The sequence below is a fragment of the Quercus lobata genome, chromosome 8 (assembly GCF_001633185.2).
Source record: "Quercus lobata isolate SW786 chromosome 8, ValleyOak3.0 Primary Assembly, whole genome shotgun sequence".
Classification (NCBI taxonomy): Eukaryota; Viridiplantae; Streptophyta; class Magnoliopsida; order Fagales; family Fagaceae; genus Quercus; species Quercus lobata.
In genome coordinates this window covers 65,062,258-65,085,665 of record NC_044911.1, presented here as the reverse complement: position 1 = coordinate 65,085,665, position 23,408 = coordinate 65,062,258, and the positions used below count along the sequence as shown (strand labels likewise).

Below are 23,408 nucleotides of genomic sequence, written 5' to 3'. Positions count from 1 at the left end.
TTTAAAGATAGGGCCCATCCAGTGCTACGTGTGAGAGAATGACATAAATAACGGGCCAATCATAAAGTCCGGTTTTTGACGCCAAAGTACGTACACTAGCTGTCAGGTTAGCCGAGCCCTAAACGAAAGGAAAAATTAATCTTCTTCTTCTACTGCTAGTCGAACTCCCATACCCCTCTCTCTCTCTCTCTCTGCAACCTATATAAATACACAACCCCTTCTTTTTCTTTTCTTTCAAACTTTTTTATTTTTTTATTTTTAAATTACATATTTCAACTTCTTCTTCTTCTTCTTCAATTTCCAGTTGCAGTTGCCCATGCTCCGCTTTCAGGTTTGGTTCTAAGTCCATAATTTCTCAACTCTATTCGCTTTCTTACCATTATGCTTTCTATATTCTCTCCTGTCCATGCTCTCTCCACGTCACTCAATTCCCTTTCTCATTGTTTCTTGCTTTCTCTTGAATTCTTTTTCTAATGTTAGTGTAATACCACACCTGGGTGCTCTTCCTTACCTTTCAATTCAACATGTGTTTCATGCTTTTCATTACTAATTAGTCTAATCATGCAAATTCCTATCTGGTTTGCATCTATGTCATCTGAGAATTTAAGCTACTCGTTCAAGTTTTTATTTTTACCCTTTATTGTTGCATTATTAATTCTAGTAATGTTCACAATTAAGTAATTTTTGTTTTCACTGCCAAATTTTTTTTTTTTTTCATTCTTTTTTTTCTAATGTTAGTTAAGTTATTTGAGTACCTGGGTGCTCTTCCTTACCATTCAATTCAATGTGTGCTCGTCACCTTTCTTTCTTCTTCTTGTCCTTACTACTCACTAATTAATTGAATCATGGAAATTTTTATCTGCTTTCTTTCTGATTTGCATCAATAGCTTCACTATTGAGAACTGAAGCTAATCATTAAAGTTTATATTTTTGTACACTTTTAATGTTGACAAATAATTAATTTTTGCTTATAGTGATGGGTAGAAGGAAGCAAAGCCATCCCCACCGTTCAGGCGGGGTAATAGTAGGACCCCATGATACTGCTGAAGCAGGGATAGAGAATCAGCAAGGTCTCAATACCGAGCAAGTCCAGAATAATGATTTTCATAAAATTGATAAGCCATATTTTGTGGAAGTTGATCGGGCTTCTTGGAATTCACATGATCACCTTGATATTTCAGAAGTTGTTCTAACAGATTTGAATTTGAAGGAAGGGTTTTCTGGTTATGAATGGAGTCAGGATTTTATCCTGGATTCCAAGTATGCCTTAAGGTTTAGGGTGTGCAATGTAAATGAGTTTGTCAGTCGTATTAAGCTAGGTCATTGGCCTGTATTATCCTCTAGTGATATATCTTTAGAATTCGTAGAAAAATGCACAAGAGAGGATACAGAGACACACTCACTGATTTTATCAGGGAATTTTGATGGACCAGACGAGGGAATTTCAGGTCTTGTTCACTTGGCAAGTTTGAAGTTTATGACGCTTAGGCCAGTTCTTGGGGTTACATCTTTGGAGAACAAGTCATCCTTAAGGGTGAGGGTAGAGATTCTTAGAAATGCCTTTGAAGCCTGTGAGTCCCTTCTGGAGAATTCGAGGCAAGTATGGAAAAGGAGTATGGTGAATGTTATGGCTTGGTTGCGTCCAGAAGTAATGACTTCAGAGGCTAGGTATGGAGTTAGTATATCAACAGAAATGGAAATTGATTTGCATATGGAGATGGGAGATGGTAATCTTAATGCCAAGAAACAAGCAAGGTTTGATGCTGCTAGGTTTTATGAAGCCATCAAGCCGTCAAAGTGAGTAACAACATCTTTCTGTTACCATTGTTCTATTCTATACTAATGATAATGATATCATTCTTTATTTCTCATCAGTAAGTTACACAGGCACCTATTGAATTCTGAACCCACAACCTTACCTTCATATGTTCTTTGCAACTTCTAAAATTTTTGGTTTAATCCTGTATTTAAGTGCATGGCATCTCTTTTGTACAGAGTGGATCACATGCTTGAAGATGTCATACCTGACTTGCTTCCTGAATTGAGGCCATATCAACGTCGTGCAGCCCACTGGATGGTACAACGTGAGAAAGGAGATTTAAGGAGTTTGGTTGAAAGTGAGAAAAGTCCATTTTTTTCTCCTTTATGTTTGCCAGTGGATTTTCTCGACACGCGTACAAAAATGTTTTACAATCCATTCAGGTGCCTTTTCTCAATTGGGTCTGAGTATTGAGGAAAAATAGTTTCATTGTTCACTTTACTCTTACTTTACTTTGAGCTCTCTCTCCATATGCTTACATCATTATATTTTTGTTTTCAGTGGAAATATTTCTTTGCACCCAGAGCAATCTTCACCATATGTCTTTGGTGGAATTCTTGCTGGTAGGTACCACTTTCATACTTTTTCCTGCATGAATCAAACCTTTGATGGAGTTTTTTTCTACAACTTTATGCAAAACTCTTAACAAATAATGTAGTTCAAAATTTGTGGAACCGAGTTAAAATTTATGCATAATATTGGCCTTGTTACTTCTTGAAAAAGTTAATGTTTTACACAAAACTATTTCTTATAAACTGAGGACCTATCGGTTAAATGGCCAAGGCAAGTCTAGCAGATGGCTATTATGAGATTGCCTAGGATGTGGACTTGTTTATGTTCTATGCATAATTTGTAATCAAGTGTTTCACATTATGTCACTACTTGTTCTTCTCTAATTAGTTTTCAATTTGATTTGGGCCTAAATGTGCTCCCAAATGTTTAGAGTGGCATGTTGGTGCCTTAATTTGTGATAGAAACCTTGAAAAGTAGCTTGGACATGTAGGCCTGCCTGAGTGAGAACTAGTTATGATATTGACTTGTCCTAACTCACCTGTGCTTATTCCAAAATTTGTAAAACTGTCTTGGCCTCGGGAAATGAAAGTAAGGGGAGGAATACACTTAAGAATGATTCTTTTTGCTTTTCTTTTTTCCTGTCCTCATTCTATTGGATAATTCAATTGATGGCAAAAAGCTATAATAAATCTTCTGAAAATTGTGGCTATGATTATGCAAATTTCAAATTGTAAGGGTAGTAAGTGTGTGCAAATATGATGTGGCTCTGATTGATTTGACCATGATGATTATGACTCTTATGACTTCCACAGATGAGATGGGTTTGGGAAAAACAGTTGAATTGCTTGCTTGCATCTTTGCTCATCGGAAGTCAGCATCTGAATGTGGCATATTTGCTAATACAGAAGTGCAGTTTCCTGGGCATCAGAAAATTAATCTTAAGAGATTGAAAAGGGAGCGTGTTGAGTGTATATGTGGAGCTGTTAGTGAGAGTCGAAAGTATAAAGGATTATGGGTGCAGTGCGACATATGTGATTCTTGGCAACACGCAGATTGTGTTGGATATTCACCTAAAAGAAAACGTCTAAAATCAAGTGAAATTTCCAACGGACAACGATATGAAAATGGGTCAATGGGTGAGTTCGAAAAGCACACAAGGAAACAAAATAATGCTGACATAGTTGTGAGAGATGGGGAACATATTTGCCCATTGTGCTTGGAACTGATACAAGCAACTGAATCTCCTGTTGCTACTGGTGCCACTCTTATAGTCTGCCCAGCTCCAATATTGCCCCAATGGCATGCTGAAATTATACGGTATAATTTTCTGCTTAAACTGTCCTCAAAACCTCAATATCTCTTAAGAGTACATTTGAGTTAATTTTTAGATTAGATTGGTTGTTGATTTGTAATAATGAACTAGTTCTTGATCTCTATATTGCAATCAATCATTAATGTCATAGAAGATCTACTGGGATTTTGGCTCTTCTTAGCCTTTGACATTATTATCACTATAGCTTTAACCAGTGTTCCAGTCATCCAAGAATCGTGTTTTTGCTAAGATCCATGAAGAAGGCATTATAGGAAAAATTTTAGCCACACATAACCATTGTGTTTATGGGAGAAAAATTACTCAGAAGTGTAATGACAAACATTTATATTTCTTGTGCACACTTGCAAACACATAGGATCCAAATTTCATCCTTGCTGTTACTATATGTGCTTTAAATTAACTAACTACTTCCACTTCTTTTGGGATGAAAAATTCATATTTTTTTAGATAGTCCATATCAATGAAATTAAAAAAACAACTCAATTTGGACCCATGTCCAGGCTGGTTTGTTGAATTTGTTACTGTATTCTTTTTCTTCTGATGCATCAAACTGCTGTACCAACTGACTTGTTATTTGTTATATATTATCCTAGTCATACACATCCAGGTTCCTTAAAAACTTGTATCTATGAAGGCGTGAAAATCACTCCTCTTTCAAATACATCTGTAGCAGATATCAGTGAGCTTGTTGGTGCAGACATTGTGTTAACCACATATGATGTGCTTAAGGAAGATCTATCACATGACTCTGATAGGCATGAAGGTGATCGGCGCTTAATGAGATTCCAGAAGAGGTCTGTAATTTAGCTTTTGTTTGTAATGACCATTTTTCCTTGCCTGGACTTTGTTTCATGGATTGTATTGAAAAATTATTATGCTAGTCTGCCCCTACATTTTTCTTAGATTGCACCCATCTGCCTGTAAAGCTTTTTTATGATGTAGAATTAGCATGCACAGATATTCATGCAACATTCAAGGAAATTTTTACAATTGGAGTTAATTCTAAATGTTATGGAAGTTTCTTTGATTCTCCCCCACCTCCCTCTGAATGTTTGAGAAACAAAGATAAAGGCAGTTTTGGTTTAAAAAGATTGAGTGTTTCAACAATAACAAAACCTTAGTCCCAAATTTTTTGGGGTTGGCTATGGATCCACAATAGATTAGCCAAGGTCAGCCGCATGTATTCTTTTACTCCATTCTATTCTATCCGAAATCATACTCTTTGTCACTTTCTTAATTGACATGTCCTTTTTTACTACTACTAATGTTACTTTTGGTCTTCCTCTACCCTCTTTCTTAAAGATTGAGTGTTTAAAAATAAAAATAAGCTGCAGTTCATTGTTTAATGTTTCATTTTCTATTATTTGGTAGTATTGTCATATTTCTTTGCAATTGATTGCTTAATTGGAAAATGCTTTTACACAATATCATTTATCATAAAAAAAAAAAATTCATTATTAAAAGAATTTAACAGCACCATATCAAAAGGTTTAGGAGGGGGGGGGGAGAGAGAGAGAGAGAAGGGACAATAGTGGTAATTGTGTCAAGTTTCTTTCTTTTCTTTTCTTTTTTTTATTCATTAGCTTTTCTTTAGTTCTCTCATTATTCTAGAATATCAACATATTGGTAATCTTTTGTGGAAAAGTTAATTTCTATAGTCTTTATGCTTTTAAAAGTTAATATTATCACACCATCCTTAGTTGCTTCTCTTTAAGGAATATCCCGGAACCACCATTTTAGGATAAATTGTTTAATATCTATGTCTAGATCTGTGTATTTATATTTGTTTCTGAAATGATATTTAATGCGACTACTTAGAAACAAAATTAGATAGTGATATTTTATTTTTCAGTTTTCCAAATCATTTTATGTTCTGTTTCTGATTCTGGATTACCACGTGTCCTAAAAGCACATATTTTAAAACCATAGTTATCTGTTTTTCTGTTTTGAACACTGCTCATGTCACAATTAGTGCCTTATAATTTTTAGGGTTAATTATATAAAGCTACACTAAACTTTGGGAATACTCGCACTTTGCAACCTAAAATATGAAAACTTTCTATCACCACCTTAATTGTAACAAATTTTGCAAATTGGAATACTCGCACTTTGCAACCTAAATTATGAAAACTTTCTATCACCACCTTAATTTTAACAAAATTTGCAAATTACATCCCATAGCCTAACTGATTGTTAAAATTAACAATCATGTGCAAGTGATTGTTAATTTTAATAGTCAATCAAGTTATGTGGTGCAATTTGCAAAATTTATTATGATTGGTGTGATGATTGCAAGTTTTCATAGTTTCGGATGCAAAGTACAAAATTCAATAGTGATTTGATGGATGCTTGTAATTTGTGTTTTTGATTGTTTTGGTCCCTAGCTGTATACTTCCTATACACTTGGGTGACTCCTTTTTATGGTCTGAATAAAATTTACATTACTTATAAAAACAAAAATAAAAAAGGTACAAAATTTGTTACTTTTGTTTTTCCTTTTATACCATTCCATAGACACGGTAATGTTTTGATTTCAGACACAGATCTCTGAGTAGAATGTTTCAAGATGAGTGGTCATTTTGTTGCAGGTATCCCGTTGTTCCAACTCCTCTGACCAGAATATTCTGGTGGAGGATTTGTTTGGATGAGGCTCAAATGGTGGAGTGCAATGCTGCTGCTGCCACGGAAATGGCTCTTCGGTTACATGCTAAGCATCGTTGGTGCATTACAGGGACTCCTATACAACGCAAACTGGACGACTTATTTGGACTTCTACGATTTCTTAAAGCAAGTCCTTTTGATGTTTCTAGGTGGTGGATTGAAGTTATACGAGATCCTTATGAGGTATATCTATATTTTTTATTGTTCAATGATCAACTATATGCAAGGTGAATTTTAAACTTGGACAGGGACAGCTTTTCGTATGATCAGAAATAAGTTAGTCCTTTATGCTGCAAATTCTTTATGAGATGATATAATGACTTGTTTTTTTCTTCTCTATTACCCCCCTGAAGTACTTTCAGTGGCTAAATACTGGTACCACCCTAGCAGTTGAGGTTGAAATAGTGGACACTTGACACTGTTGTTTGCCATGTCAATACTTGTATTAAATAATGGCTACTGCCTGTCCTTGCCCAGGGTTTTGGAAGACATTTAACAGAAATCAATACAGTTAAATGACTTGTCAATATTTCATCCATTTTGATACCTATGCCCTATTCAAAGTTTGAATTATAATTTGATATACTTGTAGTTATTTGTTGGGTTGTGCCTTGAAATAAAGGTCATTGTATTCTTTATAAGGTATGCAGTTATATATATGCTAAATCCGTATAAGGATACATAATAAGAGAAGTTTTAATTGTCAATAATCACTAAATGTATCAATCAAATTTTAAAGACGTTCCTTTTTTCAGGGATGAAAAAGGAAAAAGAATGGTAGACTTTGATCTTTCTCCTGGAAGAAGACAGAGTTTAGAGAGGTGTTTATTTTGATAACCATGAAAAAATGTGGACTGAAAATGAAAGACCCTTTTTCTTATGTTGACATGATGAAAGCTACCATTAGGTTCCTTAACAGTTGAATTGATAGAATTTGTCATGACTTATGGGCAATTATATTGGTGTATTTATATAATAATGCCATTAGATACATGTAGAGAGCATTGAGTAGCATACTGTGTAAGGGCACTTCAAGATATGGTGAAAGTTTCCCAGGAAAGTAGAGTATTAACAAATTCATTTATCAATATTTAAGATAAGATACCATGGTGCATGTTTTCTCTCACAAAGTTGGTATTAATTGATGCCAAACCGGCATTTGTGGTCTGCTTATTATTGTATGAGGATATCCTCCTTGTCAAAAGGATAGTACCTAAGGGGGTGTTTGGTACGTGTGTTTGAAAACATGTGTTTTGTTGTTTAAAAACATGTGTGGTAATACGTGTGGGTGAAAAAGTGTATGGAAATGCGTGTAATGTTGTTTAAAAACCGAAAATGTGTATTTGAGTGGGTGTACCAAACACCCCCTAAATATCCACTTTCCATTCCCACACCCCCCCCCCCCAACTCCTTTTTTTTTCTCACACAGACCTTAGTACTTGCATTCATCATGTTTACTCTTTCTTCACGGGCTCTCTTTACAATTTTTTTTTTTTTTTTTTTTTTTGAGTGTTTTACTCAGTCTTTGGGGTTCCTGATATTTCTATATTTCTCCAGCTTCTTAATTTTTCTCTTTACCTTTCCAGAGGAGAGATACAGGAGCTATGGAATTTACTCATAAGTTCCTTAAACAAATCATGTGGCGCTCATCAAAAAGACACGTTGCAGATGAATTGCAGCTTCCACCTCAGGAAGAGTGCGTTTCTTGGCTCACTTTGTCACCAATTGAAGAACACTTTTACCAAAGACAACATGAAACTTGTGTGAGTTATGCCCGTGAAGTTATTGAGCATTTAAAAGATGATCTTCTCAAGAGGGAATTCCAAGGTTGCTAATTATTATACTGTGATTTTATATAAGAGTCAGTTACAAGAAAAATACCAATTTTCAAGTAGAGCAATCAATTTTTAAATTTTACACTAACTTCATGCTCACCTTTTTCAGGTTGTGTGTCTTCTGATGCTTCTTCTGATCCTTTCATCACTCATGCAGAGGCTGGAAAGCTGCTGAACACACTCTTGAAGCTTCGCCAGGCCTGCTGCCATCCTCAAGTTGGAAGCTCTGGGCTGCGTTCCTTGCAACAATCCCCAATGACTATGGAGGAAATATTGATGGTGGGTAAAAAATGAGAAAATTATTGGTTTCATTTCCAAATTTAAAATTTATCAAGTGGTTCTTTCCATCTAAACAGATCATGTTCTATAGGTTCTGATTGGTAAGACGAAGATAGAAGGGGAGGAAGCTCTCAGGAGAATAGTTGTTGCTTTAAATGGGCTCGCTGGGATAGCAATAATTGAGAACAAATTTTGTCAAGCAGTGTCATTATACAAGGAAGCACTGTCTTTAGTTGACGAGCACTCTGAAGATTTCCGCCTGGACCCTTTATTGAATATTCACATTCATCATAATCTTGATGAGATACTCCCTTTGGTCTCAAACTACTCAGAGGGACAACAGTTCTCTGGAAGCTGTGAAAAGAAGTCCTCCAAAATACATGGCATTGAAGAATGCGATCAACATGTTATTATTAAGAGACAAAAAGTGAGTGGGGAAGACAACTTGGACTTCCCAATTGAGGCTGGGAATCGAACAGATTTTACATCTGGCATAGCAGAAAATGGGTTAAATGGTGACCAAGTATGTGATAATGATCCCCATGTATCATCCGGTTGCATCAGTGAAATATCTCTAAGATCAACATGCGAGAATATAAAGCAGAAGTACTTATCTGTGTTTAGTTCAAAGCTATCCATAGCTCAACAAGAGTTCAGAAAATCTTACATGCAGGTATTTTTCCTCCATGATGTTCCTTGGCATTTGAGGATTCATTTCATAATATATAAAATTTAATTTAATGTATTAAATGCATAATAGTCCACATTAATGATGTTAAATTACCAATTGTCCCATAAGTTTAAGTTGTTAGGAAATAGTGAATTTAAACATTTAATTTAACTTATCAAAAAAAAAAAAACATTTAATCTAACATTCCCTTTTCACACATGGGCCTAAACTGCCCTTTACTAAATGGGGCCAAATATGTGGGATTTTTTTAAATTTAATGGGAGGTAAGGTGGAGACAAGGTTTGAAACTAGGAACTCATGTTCAAATACCATGATTAATAACCGATTGCCCTAAAAGCTTAAGTTGTTAGAAGATGGTGAATTTGATCATTTATCCTAACAGAGTATATGAACTTATGATCAATTTATGCTGCAATATGATGTATCTTCCCAAGTAGAGCTTCATTAAGTGGGTTGTTTTTGAAGATGCATATGACATAATTGGCTAGAAAGAAATAACATCAAGTTACCTACCAAAAAAAAGGACAAAATCAAATTAGATGAGATATGTAAAGTAGGGCAAAATGAGGTGGTCTTTGAGAGATATTAATATTGCTATTGACTTGCCAAATGCAAAGGGAGATTCTTAGTGATCCTAAATAGCCCCTTGGAGGGTGAGAGCAGTGGTTGGAATATCTCTAAATTGCAGAGGTTTGATTCTTGAAGGTATAGACATGTATAGGAAACAAATGCAGCTGCCAACTCTATATAGCTAGCGTATGTGCAGTTTTGGGTGGTTAGAGGCAAGTGCTCAACCTTATGGAGCATAGTAGACTGTCATTAATTGTAAGAAATATGCAAATGGATCTACAGTATAGATGGATCGTTAATAAAATTTCACTTTTCACCCATAAAACTTATGAACTGATAGCATGTAAACTTTCATTGAAGATACATCATATTGCAGCATAAATTGATCATATTTATTGCGTGCATGGAGAACCCACTTCAGATTCATAAGACCTTTTAATGAAGCTCTACTTGGGAAGTGGCTATGGAGATTTGGGATGGAGAGGGCTGCTCTTTGGAGGCAAGTGATAGCTGTGAAATATGGCTGTGAATGGGGAAGTTGGTGTACTAGGCCTACTAACGGTCCATATGGTGTTGGCTTGTGGAAAAATATTAGTCGGGGATGGTCTACTTTCTCTCGACACATTCTATATGAGATTGGGGATGGGTCTAGGGTGAAATTTTGGCAAGACCATTGGTGTGGTGAAACTTCTCTTGCAGTCAGCTATCCTGAATTGTTTAGGTTTTGCCGAGATCAAGAGGTTAGTGTGGCTGAGGTTATGAAGTTTGATAACGGAATCCTGTTTTGGGATGTAAGTTTCTTTAGGGGTGTGCATGCTCGGGAACTAGAGGCATTGGCCAGTTTCATGGATACCATATATGGTGTCTCGGTTAGAGGGCTTGGTGAGGATAAAATGTGCTGGAAATCTGTTAGAGAGAAGGGATTCACAGTTAGGGATTATTACAATCTCTTAGTGGGCCCTACTAACTATTGTTTTCCTTGGAAAAGCATTTGGAAGCAGAAGGTTCCTTCTCGAGTAGCTTTCTTTGTTTGGACTGTTGCTTTAGGGAAATGCTTAACGATTGACAATTTACGAAGAAGGAAGGTTTGGATATTAGATTGGTGCTACATGTGCAAGTGTAATGGGGAATCGGTTTATCATCTTTTTCTTCATTGCCCGGTTGCAATGGATATGTGGGCTATGGTGTTCGGGTTGTTTGGAGTGAGTTGGGTTATGCCACAATATGTAGTGGGGCTTCTAGTATGTTGGCAAGGCAGTTTTGGCCGTCATCGAAATGGGTATATATGGCTTATGGTTCCTCATTGCTTATTGTGGTGCCTTTGGAGGGAGAGAAATAGTCGGTTCTTTGAAGATAAGGAGAGATCCATATCAGATTTGAAGCTATTTTTCTTTAGAACATTAATGGATTGGTTGGCTGCTTTGCGGAACCAATCCTTTCCATCCTTTCTTGATTTCTTAGATTCTTGTAATTTTTGTTCTTGATTGTTTGAACCCTTGTACACTCCCTGTGTACTAGGGTGTTCCATTTTTTGAGATCAATAAACTTTTACTTATAAAAAAAAATGAATCCAAATTAGTCCCTTCAATTACTTATTAATCACTGTACCTCCTGTGGCATCCCAAGTGCTCTCTATATCTTGCACTTAGCAATTTCATTCTCACAATACCCCCTAGCATCAACCATTATTTTTCCCTACAGCTCTTGTATGTCAACAATTGGTTGTCAAGCATGTTGTTTTTTGTCCCCCCCCCCCCCCCCCCCCCCCCTTCTTTCCTTTCTTTCATTCTCTAAGAAAAAGTAGTGAAAGAAGAGTATGTTTCTTCAGAAAATCGAAATGCCACATCCTCTGTGTGGCAGTTTCCAAAACAATGCTTTTTATTTTTGCTTTGCAACAACAAAGGGAAAATAAAAGCATGTTTCTTCTCTTGCTTTTTAAGAAATAATTATAAGTTTTATTAATTATTCTTATACTTAACAAATATAATGTTAAGCTAATTAGTGCCAGGTGATAGATGTTAGAATAATGATTAAATTTACCATTTCTTTTAAGTTTAAGCTTTTGGGACAAGTGATAATATTTCATGGTATCAGAGCATGTGATCCTGTCATCCTGAGTTCATTTAAAAGTTAAAAATTCCAAGTATTAGGCTCTACTTATTGAGGTGAGTTTGGGCCCGCTTGTGAGGGGGAGTGTTAGAATAATGGTTAATTGTTTAAAATTTCCCTTGTCAAAGAAATGTCATTGTAAACAAGATTTTACTATTTCTTTATTTATCATCATACCTCCTGGTAGTTTGAATTTTATAGATCATATTTTATATGTCAATGGTTATTTCTTATAGTTTATTTAAAGTCAACCCCAAGGGGTAGTACGATCAGCTAGGGACCATGCCTCATGAAGCAAAGGTCACTAGTTCGAATTTCTTCTCCCCCCTGGGGCCATAACTTACTCATCAAAAAAAAAAAAAATCTTAAATCATGTTTGTTTTTTTTTTTTTGAAGGTTTCTAACGCACTTAGAGACAGAAAAGATCAACATACAGTTTGGTGGTTGGAAGTACTTCATCAGGCCGAGCAAAACAAGGACTTCTCAAGCGAGTTGCTCAGAAAGATTGAATAAGCCATCTCGGGAAAACTAAATAATTCAAGGTCATCAAGAATTGCATCCCGGTTAGTTATGGTTTTAAACCTCTATATTACATCCCTTTTGCCATGAATAATGTGACTATTCCTCTCAGTTTCCTGAACTGTTTTTCAGTAATTGCCTCCAACTGTATTTAGACATGATTTTCCACCTCATGAATTTTCCTGTGATACTCTCTAGGCATCAGCATAATTATTGTGAAGAAACTCCACTAGTTAATATTTGGTAGTTAATTTCTGAAATGTGTTTAGCGAAAAACAGGCCACGCTTAAAATGGGGTCAAGTTCCTATATTTCAAATTGACTCTGTTGTGGTTCTTATTTATGTTAAAGTTATATTTCTGGAATAGTCTTTTGATAAACCCACAAAAACAGGTCGTCTTGTTACTAGAGATATTTAGAGATAAAAGAGGGAGCCATAGAGATCAAAACACCACAAGGGGCAAGTCCTCTGGGCTAGGGCAGAGTAAAAGAACTTTCTTTGCGGAAAAATTCTCAAATCTCAGTAAATCTAATCACAATTCTTAAGAACACTTTTATAACTTAGAAGCCCTAATTAAAATTAAATCCTAGCCCTTGAAAATAATAAAATATCAGCCATACAAAATAACCTAAATATCAACCCACAGTACCTGCACTGCAATAATATGAACAGTAATCCGCGACTCCCCCCCCCCCTCTCTATTTTTCTCTCTAATTTTCTGCTTCTGCATCAATCTCTCCATCTTACAAGGACTACAAAATGTCCGTATGCAAGTACTTTGTGCTAAGAATTTTAAGCCACAAGGTTATTGTAAGGTGACATAAGTTTGGAATTTATTAAAATTAAAGACATTATTGTGTGCATTGTGTGAAAGTTTCTTGATTTAAACCTAACAGCAGTTGCATCAGAACCAGTGATTATACATCCCATGCTGTAAACATTGGTGTCATTCCTTAAGTTTCTGACTTTTCAAATAAGAGAAGAGTGCAGAAATTATAGAGTTCCATGCCAATTAGGAATATGTTACTTTAGAAACCAAAGATGCCTTTTGCCTATAGTTTTCAATGGAAAATAAGTAGATATGACACATATCAAATATTAAATTGCAATTAGATAGTAATTTTTATTGTTTCTATCCCAGATTTCAAAGCATAAGTTCTCTAAAGTATCATATCCAGACTGGTTTGGATCTACTGGAAGCATCTAGGAAAGTGTTACTTGATCGACTTCTGGAAATTGATCATACTATGGAGAAACCAAAAGAGGAGGATATTGAACGAGTGAGATACTGCCGAAATTGCATTGTCAATGGGGATGGTCCTTTATGTGTTTCATGTGAACTAGATGGATTATTCCAGGTTGCTAATCAGTCCATTAACCTTGATGTTTTGCTATACAATTAATTCCTATGATGGTTTTTCATATCTCTTGACTTCTTTCCCCAGGATTATGAAGCAAGGCTCTTTCGTCTTAACAAAGAACATGGAGGGATGATTACATCTGCTGAAGAGGCCATAGATTTGCAGAAGAGGAACTCTGCACTCAATCGTTTCTATTGGAATTTTTCACAGCCAGACAAAGACAAGACTTCACATGTCGCCAATTATGGAAAATTAATGAAAAGAGATGTTGGAGAAAGAGTTGTGGTTAGTTATTAAATCTTATCTCCTTTTGGGTACACTAAAGTAATTGATGCAGGACAAAATCAAAACAATGCAACAATAAAATTGAAGAACAAAAAATAAAGGATAGATAACTTAGGAGTAACTAGTAAGCACCTAGGTTGCTTGGAGTCAGCACCAAGCAAGAGATAACCTCTAGGAGTTTGCACCTGTGGTTGGCTGCAATCAGCACCAGTTTATTGAGTAAATTCCTTGAGATTTTTAATTCATCAAAATAACTTGTCTCCATAGAAGTATATTATAGTGCTTATATATATATATATATATATATTAAATGGTTGTACCTAGTGCATAAAGCTCTCATTTTTGCGAGGTCTATGAGAGGCCATGGTAGGTAGCCTTATCCCAATTTTTTATTTTTTATTTTTGGAAAAGCTGATTCTTGGGCTTAAACCCATGACATGTCGCTTTTGCTAGAAAGTACTTGCCATCGCACCAAGACTAATTCCTATGACCTGTGCTTGTATAGATTACTAGGACTAATTCCTATGACATAGGAAAACCCTAATTCTAATTCTAATTTACTATGAAAGCCTAATCACATATATTTTATTAATTAAAAATCCAGATTAGATTCTAATTGCATTATAATTTTGCACTAAGCGTTATAGATTTTAAATAGGCTTCAATTTTATGCCAAGTGTCATTCCATCTCTATTTTTTTGTCAAGTGTCTTTACATGTAGATTCATGAATCTAAACTTAAAAAAACATAAAAAGACTCAATTTAAAACTTATTATACTTCTATGTAAAACTTTGAATGTGTAATATTTTAGACAAAATTAAAACTATTTTAGGTCCATTATAAAACTAATCTATAATTTCTTACAAAAATTTATTACTAGCTCAAATATAAATTTCAATGAAAAAGTATACCATGTTCTAAAAAAATTGGTTTTTCATATCTTAAATTTTTTTTTTTTGATAAGTAACAAAAATTTTATTAAAAAACTAACAACAGCCAACCCGAGTACATTGGGAATGTACTATGGGGGCAAAAATCAAAAACCAAGATTACAATGATCAAGTAAAACAGGAAGGGAAGAACAAGAAAAATGACAAAAGACCACACTCCAATCAAGGAGAGTGTGTTGAAAAAAAGACTTAATCTCTAACATAGAGTGTTCACATCCCTCAAAGCTTCTAGCATTCCTTTCGCGCCAAATACACCATAACAAGCAATGAGGTACAATTCTCCACAACTCTATATTTCTATGTCGTCCAAACTTACCCTACCAAGACTCAAACAACGCAATAACCTTTTGAGGCATAACCCAATGAATTCCAAACAAACAAAACACCAACGACCACAACTCACAAGCAATGGGACAATGAAGAAGAAGATGATCTACAGACTCCCCACAATTCTTGCACATATAACACCAATCAAGAACTAGCACACGTCGTTTGCGAAGGTTATCTGTTGTTAAAATCTTACCTAAGGAAGCAGACCATGAAAAGAAAGCTACCCTTGGAGGAACCTTCGATTTCCAAATCATCTTCCAAGGGAAGGATAAGATGGTAGGAGGGTAGAAAGAAAGATAGAATCCTCTAACCTCAAAACCTCTACTCCTAGCTAGCTTCCGACACACCCGATCCGGACCTAAACCCCGTACCGTCGAAGAGTAGACCATATCATGAACAGATCAAAGGATTCTTGTTCCCAATCTTGTGGAGGACGACGAAATTTGGCATCCCAATGAATCCTCCCACCAGACCAACACATAACCTCCGCCACTGAAGAATCCTTTGTTCTACTAATACAATAAAGTTCCGAAAAATCCTCTTAGAGAGTACAATCTCCACACCACACATGCTTCCAAAACTTCACTCTAGTACCATCCCCCACATCATACAGAAGTAGTTTAGAAAAACTCATCCAACCACTCCTAATATGTCTCCACAAACTCACACCATAAGCACTAGTCACCTTTTTCGTGCACCAACCACCCCAATCATTCCCATATTTCACCTCAATAACCCTCCTCCAAAGAGCATTGGTCTCCATGCTATCCATAACCATTTTCCTAACAAAGCAGAATTAAAACTCCTCAATCGTCTAATACCCAACCCTCCAACCTGAAGCGGCTTACAAACCTGAGCCCAGCTGACTAAATGTAATTTAGAGTCACCATTAATACCACTCCACAGAAAATCACGTTGTAACTTCTCCATACGATTTGCCACCCTCCCAGGTAAAGGCAACAGGGAAAGGAAGTATGTAGGTAAGGAGGAAAGAGTACTTTTGATAAGAGTTACCTTACCCCCCTTAGATAGATACAACCTCTTCTACCCTACTAATCTCCTTTCCATCTTCTCCAAAATAGGATTCCAAATTGATAACTCCTTATATTTAGCTCCTAATGGTAACCCCAAATATCTCAATGGAAGAGATGATTGCCTACACCCCAACATCTCCACCAGAACATCCATATTGTGCACCACCCCTATAGGAACCAATTCAGATTTCCCCAAGTTAATCCTTAAACCTGAGACCTCCTCAAATCTAGCCAGAATTGCTCTCAAACTCGCTATTTGCGTAGGATCAGCATCACAAAAAATAAGAGTGTCATCAGCAAATAAAAGATAAGACATGAAATGAAGTAACAAAATGAGGGAGGGGGAATTTGAATCCTACACATTATGGACACTGGATGTCATGAACACACTAGGAGATGCCAAGCAATTGAACTATAAAGCTCTTGGCACCACAATAACATAAATTAAGTTAAGAAGTAACAAAATATTTTATTTTTTTCCCCTAAAATAAAACTAATAAAGAATGAACAATTTTGCGTACTCAACCAAATAATATCCTTTTAGGGATTTTATAAGAGTTTGACAAGAATATAAAAATGACCATTAGTTGTATTCAACTCACGTAGGAATTTTAATATGCATCTATTTATGTTTATTCTTAAATGTATCCTTCCATATGCATGGGTTTACAAGTTGGTTCTATATGATTTGAGAAATCTCAATTATTGAATTGCAAAAATATCCTTGACTCTAGTAAATTAAATAAAAATACTAATAAACCTAATTAATACTAATGCTTAAAATAAAATGCAATTGACTCCAAAATTAAATTGAATATTTCTTTGTGCTTCCTAATTCATTACACCAATATTTTGCTTTTACTATAATGAAATTCAGAATCTCTTTTTGATTCAGACCTTCAGAGCGGATTGCTATGCTCTCTCTCTCTCTCTCTCAGTATCCTGGTGCAGATTGCTTCTTTTTCTTGTTTGTCTTCATGATGAAATTTATAATCTTTTTTTTTTTTAAACATTTGAAGCAATCTCTTGTCAAATAAATACTAAAAGGTTTCATATCATAATTGACCTTCACATCTGGATGAAGGAAACTGGTTAAGTTAAAACTTAGTTGCATACCAAACTCGACAGATCATTACCCAAATAGCCTTGAGTATGGGAGCAGCTATATCTTGATTTGGTTTGATGCAGATACTCTGGGAATTTATTGTTGATATTTTCATTTCAGGCTATTAATTTGATATTTGAAAAAAAAAAATGCATGGCAGTTGTTCTTATAATCTCTTCTGATGATCATATTGGTTGATAGGTTTCCAAATCTTCATCTGAGTTCGAGATTGTTCTTGGAGTTATAAAGAGCTATTGCAAGGCTCAATTAGGGAGAGAGGGTATGCCAGCAGCCATGAAGCAACTGCACATTCTTGAGGTATAGCCTAATTAATTCATTTTATTCGCTGCAACTACTTATCTGCCACCAGGGATTAATCCTTTACCACTGGTAAGGTTTAAAGTGGAGAACCCAGCCATATTCCTTATTGTGTTAACATGTTAATCATCTGTTCAGAAGTTTCCAGGAGTTCTTAATTAATATTAATGATGCAACTATGTAAGGTCAGAGGTTTTTAAAATTGGTGCCTTTTCTTTTCACTTGTTTAAGGGCATGCGGAAGGAGTATGCTCATGCAAGGTCCTTGGCAATAGCACAAGCTCAATTTCTATGTGCGCATGATGAAGTTAAGATGGCGACAACACGATTACACCTAAGAGAGAACGAGGATGATAGAGCTATTGATGCTTTAAGTCAAGATGAGTTACCTTCAGCTAGTGTACAGTTTTCTGATGACAAGTTCATCTCCTTGACCTTGTTGTCACGTACAAAAGGGAAACTTCGTTATTTGAAGGTACAAAACTCAGTCCATGGGAAAGTTTTCATAATTAAGACTATTTTCATCAGTATTTTTTCTTTTCTGCTGTTGTTACTTAGTCTGTATGTATCTTTTCCAGGGTTTGGTACTATCGAAACAAAAGTCGACAGTGGAAGGCCTAAATGATTCCTCATTAACTCAGGAGATAGGTAGCATGTCAACTTCTACAGAACAGAAAAGTGGATGTGCACCTAAGGCTGATGAGGAAACATGCCCAGTATGTCAAGAAAAGTTGAGCAATCAAAAGATGGTTTTTCAATGTGGACATGTTACATGCTGTAAATGTAAGTATGCATTTTGTGATGTAGTGATTGTGCATTGTATGTGAAATCCTTTAAATAAACAAAGAAATGAGGCTCATATCAGAAATATAATGCTAGAATAATATAATTGATATATTAAATTTATCCATTCTTAATAGCTTAAGCTTTGGGGACAAGTGGTAGTTTGGTAATAGAATGGATAGTCCTAAGTTTGAACATTTTCTCCACTTTATGGAATATAAAAAGTTTAAAAATTCCACTGGTTGACTTACTGAGGGAAGTACAACCACATATGTGAGAGGAGTGTGTTAGAATAATATGGTTAAATGATTAAAACTCACCATTTCCTAGTAGCTTAAGCTTTTGGGACAAGTGTTTTTCATAAGCCAAGGTACTCAGGAAGTTATGTTCCCATCCTTCTTAAGTGCAACCTCCTTTTCTGTGGGCTTTTCTCTTTGTTGATAAGTAGTCTCTGCCATATTGATGGATATTCTTTGTAATAAACACCATCTTTGTAACTTCACATTTCTTTCTTGCAGGTTTATTTTCAATGACTGAGCGGAGAGCACTTCATAATAAGTTTAAAGATAAATGGGTAATGTGCCCAACATGTCGACAGCATACAGATTTTGGAAATATTGCTTATGTTGATGATAGACAGAACGAATCCTGTAATTCGTCTGTGCTGAACACAATTCAAGGACTTGAGAAGTGTGAAGCATCTATGATTGTTCAAGGTTCATATGGAACAAAGGTGTGCTTTGTACTTAATTAATGCCTTATCACATATTTGTTCTTAATGCCTTAGATATAGCTTGCATGGCATGACTTACAATGATCTGCTATTTATTTTTCTCCAGCACATTATGTGCAGTTATGTGTTCTCTTTTTGCCTCCAAATGATCCTTGCCCTTTACCCCTGGGTTTTAGTTACTCCTTTTTCTACTTTTGCATCACTCTGTATGATAAAGACACTACCAGAATTTATCAGTGTGTGGTAACTCATCGGTTCAACCATGCTACTCAATGTTTGGTTTGCACAGTGTATAGACTTGAGTCTACCCAAGCCAATTGGACTACCACAATGTGTGTGTGTAATACAATACTGTCATGGCAAGCCATTGCATAGCACTTTCATATTCATCATGCTTGGGAATTGGTTCTAGTGCTCTTCATTTACCTGGTAGATATTAAGGTGATGTTTGGATGAAGAAAGTTTTGAGTGATATCATCCTGTTTTCATAACTCATAATCCAAAACTGGTGGGGCTCACGGAAGAGCACTTGTTTGGACTCTATGACTCATGATCCATGACTCAGTTTTCATCACTCAATTCTCTGATTTTTGAGTTATGAGTTATGAAAACTGAAAACACATTTTAGCTGTTTTCAGTTTCCATAACTCATAACTCAATGACATTTTTGTAATTAAACATACATGGAGGGACCCACAGCTGCGCCTTTTGACCTTTGACTTTTTTTTTTTATTCCTTTCTTCTCCTGGGTTCAGTCTTCTTCTTCTTCCTTTTTTTTTTCATTGGTTCGGTCTTTCGTTCTTCCTTTTCTTTTCACTGAGTTCGGTGAGTTTGGGTACTGAGGGTTGAAGGAAAAAAAAAAAAAAGTAAAAGCTGCACAAGGTACAGGTATGGGGCCAACAAATAGTTGAAAAATATTGAGTGATGACAAGTGAGTGATGGTGCCAAATGGGGTGGAGTGTTTTAAATGATGAGTGATGAAAACTGAGTGATGAGTGATGGGTGATGAAAACTGAGTGATGAGTGACCATTTTTTTAAACCAAACAAGGCCTAAGTGACCCATACACCTAAGTCACGTATTCTACTAAATTTGAGTTCTTGCACACATGTTGTCTACTCTTTAACTAGTCCAGTTCTTTACTTTTATTATTATTGTTTTTTATTTTTATTTTTTTAAAAGGGAAGTCTCCCTGCCATTTTTATTATGCCATTGCCATCATATTAATTTTATCTGGGATATTCTGAAGATTGAGGCAGTCACAAGAAGAATTCTGTGGATTAAGCATACAGATCCAATAGCAAAAATTCTTGTTTTCTCGAGTTGGAATGATGTCCTTGATGTATTGGAACATGCCTTCACTGCTAATGACATCAGCTTCATCAGAATGAAAGGTGGCAGGTAAGAGATCTCAGACAATTCAATATGGAATTTAACTTGCTGATCTGTTGAGTATAATAAGCTAAAGCACTTTCTTTAGTAGCAAATGATAATTTCCTGAGTCTTATAATATAATATATAGTCACGAATGAGATTGGTAATAAGAATATAAAGCACCTAATGTTATCTACCCAACCTTCAAACATAATATGTCAAGTGTGAGAAAGACAGATAAGTGTGGAACTTAGAGGATGGCATCTATGGTAAAAATATCAATACAATGCTTTGTTTAATATGAAAGCATTGATTTGGTATGCCATGAGGAAATTGAGCAGCTTCACATATGCAAGGTTTGTGCACACAGGCATTTTCTTTGTATTTACTTATGTTTAAAATAATAATAATAATAATAATAAAACAAGAGCATTTACTTTGTATTGGATTTTTCCCCTGAAAAAGCACTGATCGTTCTTCTCATCCCATCTCTGCTTCACAAAAGAAATTTATTTACTTGACATGGATAGTATATCAGTATTTTATTTTGTAGCAGTCCCCAAAAGAAAGAAAGAGAGAGAGAGAGAGAGAGAGAGAGAGAGAGAGAAAGGGGGGGGGGGTGTTCAGCTGTTATATTGTTATAAGTACTTATTCTGCACTTATCAGGCTTTGACTTGTGTGTTTGTGTCATAAACACACAAGTCAAACTTTGTGTGTGTGTATCTTTATTCATATTGGTAATTATTTTGGCTTTGTAAGTACAGAAAAGCACATGTTGCCATCAGCAAATTTAGAGGACAGAACAGTTCAATGGAAAATATAAAAGTGAATGCCCAGCAACCACCATCAAAAAATTTTCAGGTGTTATTGATCCTAATCCAGCATGGAGCCAATGGCCTCAATCTTTTAGAAGCACAGCATGTTGTCTTAATAGAACCGCTACTGAATCCAGCTGCAGAAGCACAAGCTATCAGCCGGGTACATCGAATTGGGCAGGAAAATAAGACACTCGTTCACCGTTTTATAGTATGTGCATTGTTCTGTTTATGCAATGTTAGTTGTAGTTGTCGTTGTCATCAAATATACATAAACGTAGACCCGCACACACAGTCACGCTCTCTTTGTAACAGCGAATCTACTATAGATAAATGCATGGAATAACAGTACTTAAATCTCTCTTTTCTTGTGTGTAGGTTAAAAACACTGTTGAAGAGAGCCTATACAAATTGAATAGAAGCAGGAATACTAATTCGTTCATCAGTGGGAACACTAAAAATCAAGATCAGCCTGTTTTGACTCTTAAAGATGTTGAATCCCTATTTGCAACTGTAGCATCAACGGTACCAGAAAATGAGGACAAAGCAACTGAAAGTCTTAGACATTTGCCACCTTCCGTTGCTGCTGGTGTTGCAGCTGAGAGGAGGCTCAAGGAGCTTACAGCATATGCTTCATGAAGATGTAATCAATCAATCTGCAGCATTGGATAGGTTTCTTGATACAAGTGCAAGAAAGCAATTTTCTGGCTAAATTTAATCCAGCCAGATATTGCTTTTATAGTCATAGGGGCAAAATCTTGCATTGTGTTATCAATTTTTTGTTTAGTCTAACAAAAATTAATTATTAATTGCAGTGTGTTAAAGATGCTTTCTTTCTTTTTAATCCTCGTTGGAGATATCTTTGGCTGCAATGACACAACTACATAGGTTTAGGCTAATTTAAAGTAGAAAATTCATTGTAATAAACTGATTCATATTTATTTAGTAAATAACAAATTCGTTACTAATTCAATTTTTATGAGCTAATGAAGTTTTATTTGATTTGTTTATATCCCTCTTTGTCTTTCTTTAGAAATGTAATAGACTGTGTATTGCTTGCCAAACATTACAATACGAATCACATCAACAGTGAGCAAGTCCGGCATTGTAGCATTCACGGTGTTGTGCTAATAAGTTAATACTATACCAGTGTGGAAAGCCCAGTGTGAACAAGGGACTGAAAAGGTTGGATGGATAGGGATAGCATTATAGTCATAGACAAATTCGACACGCATTTTATAATAAGAAGACAACAAGTATGTTTGATTAAAGACGTGTCAATCAAAGTGTAAAGCGCGTGCCTTCTCCTTCTCTCTCTCGAACACTCTAGCTAGCTAGCTACAAGTGGCTCTATCTTAACTCACTGCATGTCACGTCTGCATTCTGCAACACGTGGAGAAGAGGTGCCTCCTCAACCCTTATATACGATAAACCCCATTCCCGCCATCACCATTGCTGTGCTCAGCTCACAAGCACAAAACAAAGCCCAGTGTTATTTTTCTTTTTAGTTTTAGGTGACCATGGAAGTCTCACTTTATCATAATACCAATACACGCAACATGTGTTCTCTTTCTTCCCCTTGGAAAAATCAAGCACCATGCTAGATTTCAATGTGAAAGTCGTCGTGGTTGGTGGAATGTTCCAGAGACACAGTCTGGTTTGAGGCTGAGGTCCGAGGTAGGCAAGTGGGGATTAGCAGTTAGATGCGCAGCGGCGGCTCAGGGTCCATTGGCTGAAATAGAAAGAGAACTGGAAGCAATTGAGATAAACCCAGAAAAGGAAGAGTGGATGAGCGCAATAACAAGAAGCAACAAGTGTGGAGAGAGGAGGGGACTGGTGGATTTGCTCGAGTGTTTGGAAAGCGAAGCTATTATGGGAGAAGATCAAGGTAGAGAGCCTACTGACTACAACCGAAGGGCTCAAATCTTTGATAGTAGTTCCAGAGTTTTCCAGGCCCTTAAGGAAAAAGAAAAACATACACACCCTCACGTC

General features: G+C 35.9%; 1 protein-coding gene across 1 annotated transcript; it reads left to right on the top strand.

Annotated features, from left to right (window-relative positions):
- Nucleotides 1–228: 228 nt before the first annotated feature.
- Nucleotides 229–22,389, top strand: LOC115954602 (E3 ubiquitin-protein ligase SHPRH). The gene is given in 20 exon segments (XM_031072506.1): nt 229–331; nt 975–1,797; nt 1,996–2,202; nt 2,321–2,382; nt 3,145–3,649; nt 4,259–4,459; nt 6,254–6,509; nt 7,913–8,153; nt 8,271–8,440; nt 8,532–9,113; nt 12,207–12,373; nt 13,471–13,687; nt 13,775–13,975; nt 17,597–17,713; nt 17,945–18,187; nt 18,291–18,495; nt 19,014–19,228; nt 20,477–20,628; nt 21,366–21,627; nt 21,795–22,389. Coding segments are annotated over 19 exon segments (5,085 nt in total). The 5' UTR covers nt 229–331; nt 975–976; the 3' UTR covers nt 22,056–22,389.
- Nucleotides 22,390–23,408: the final 1,019 nt, after the last annotated feature.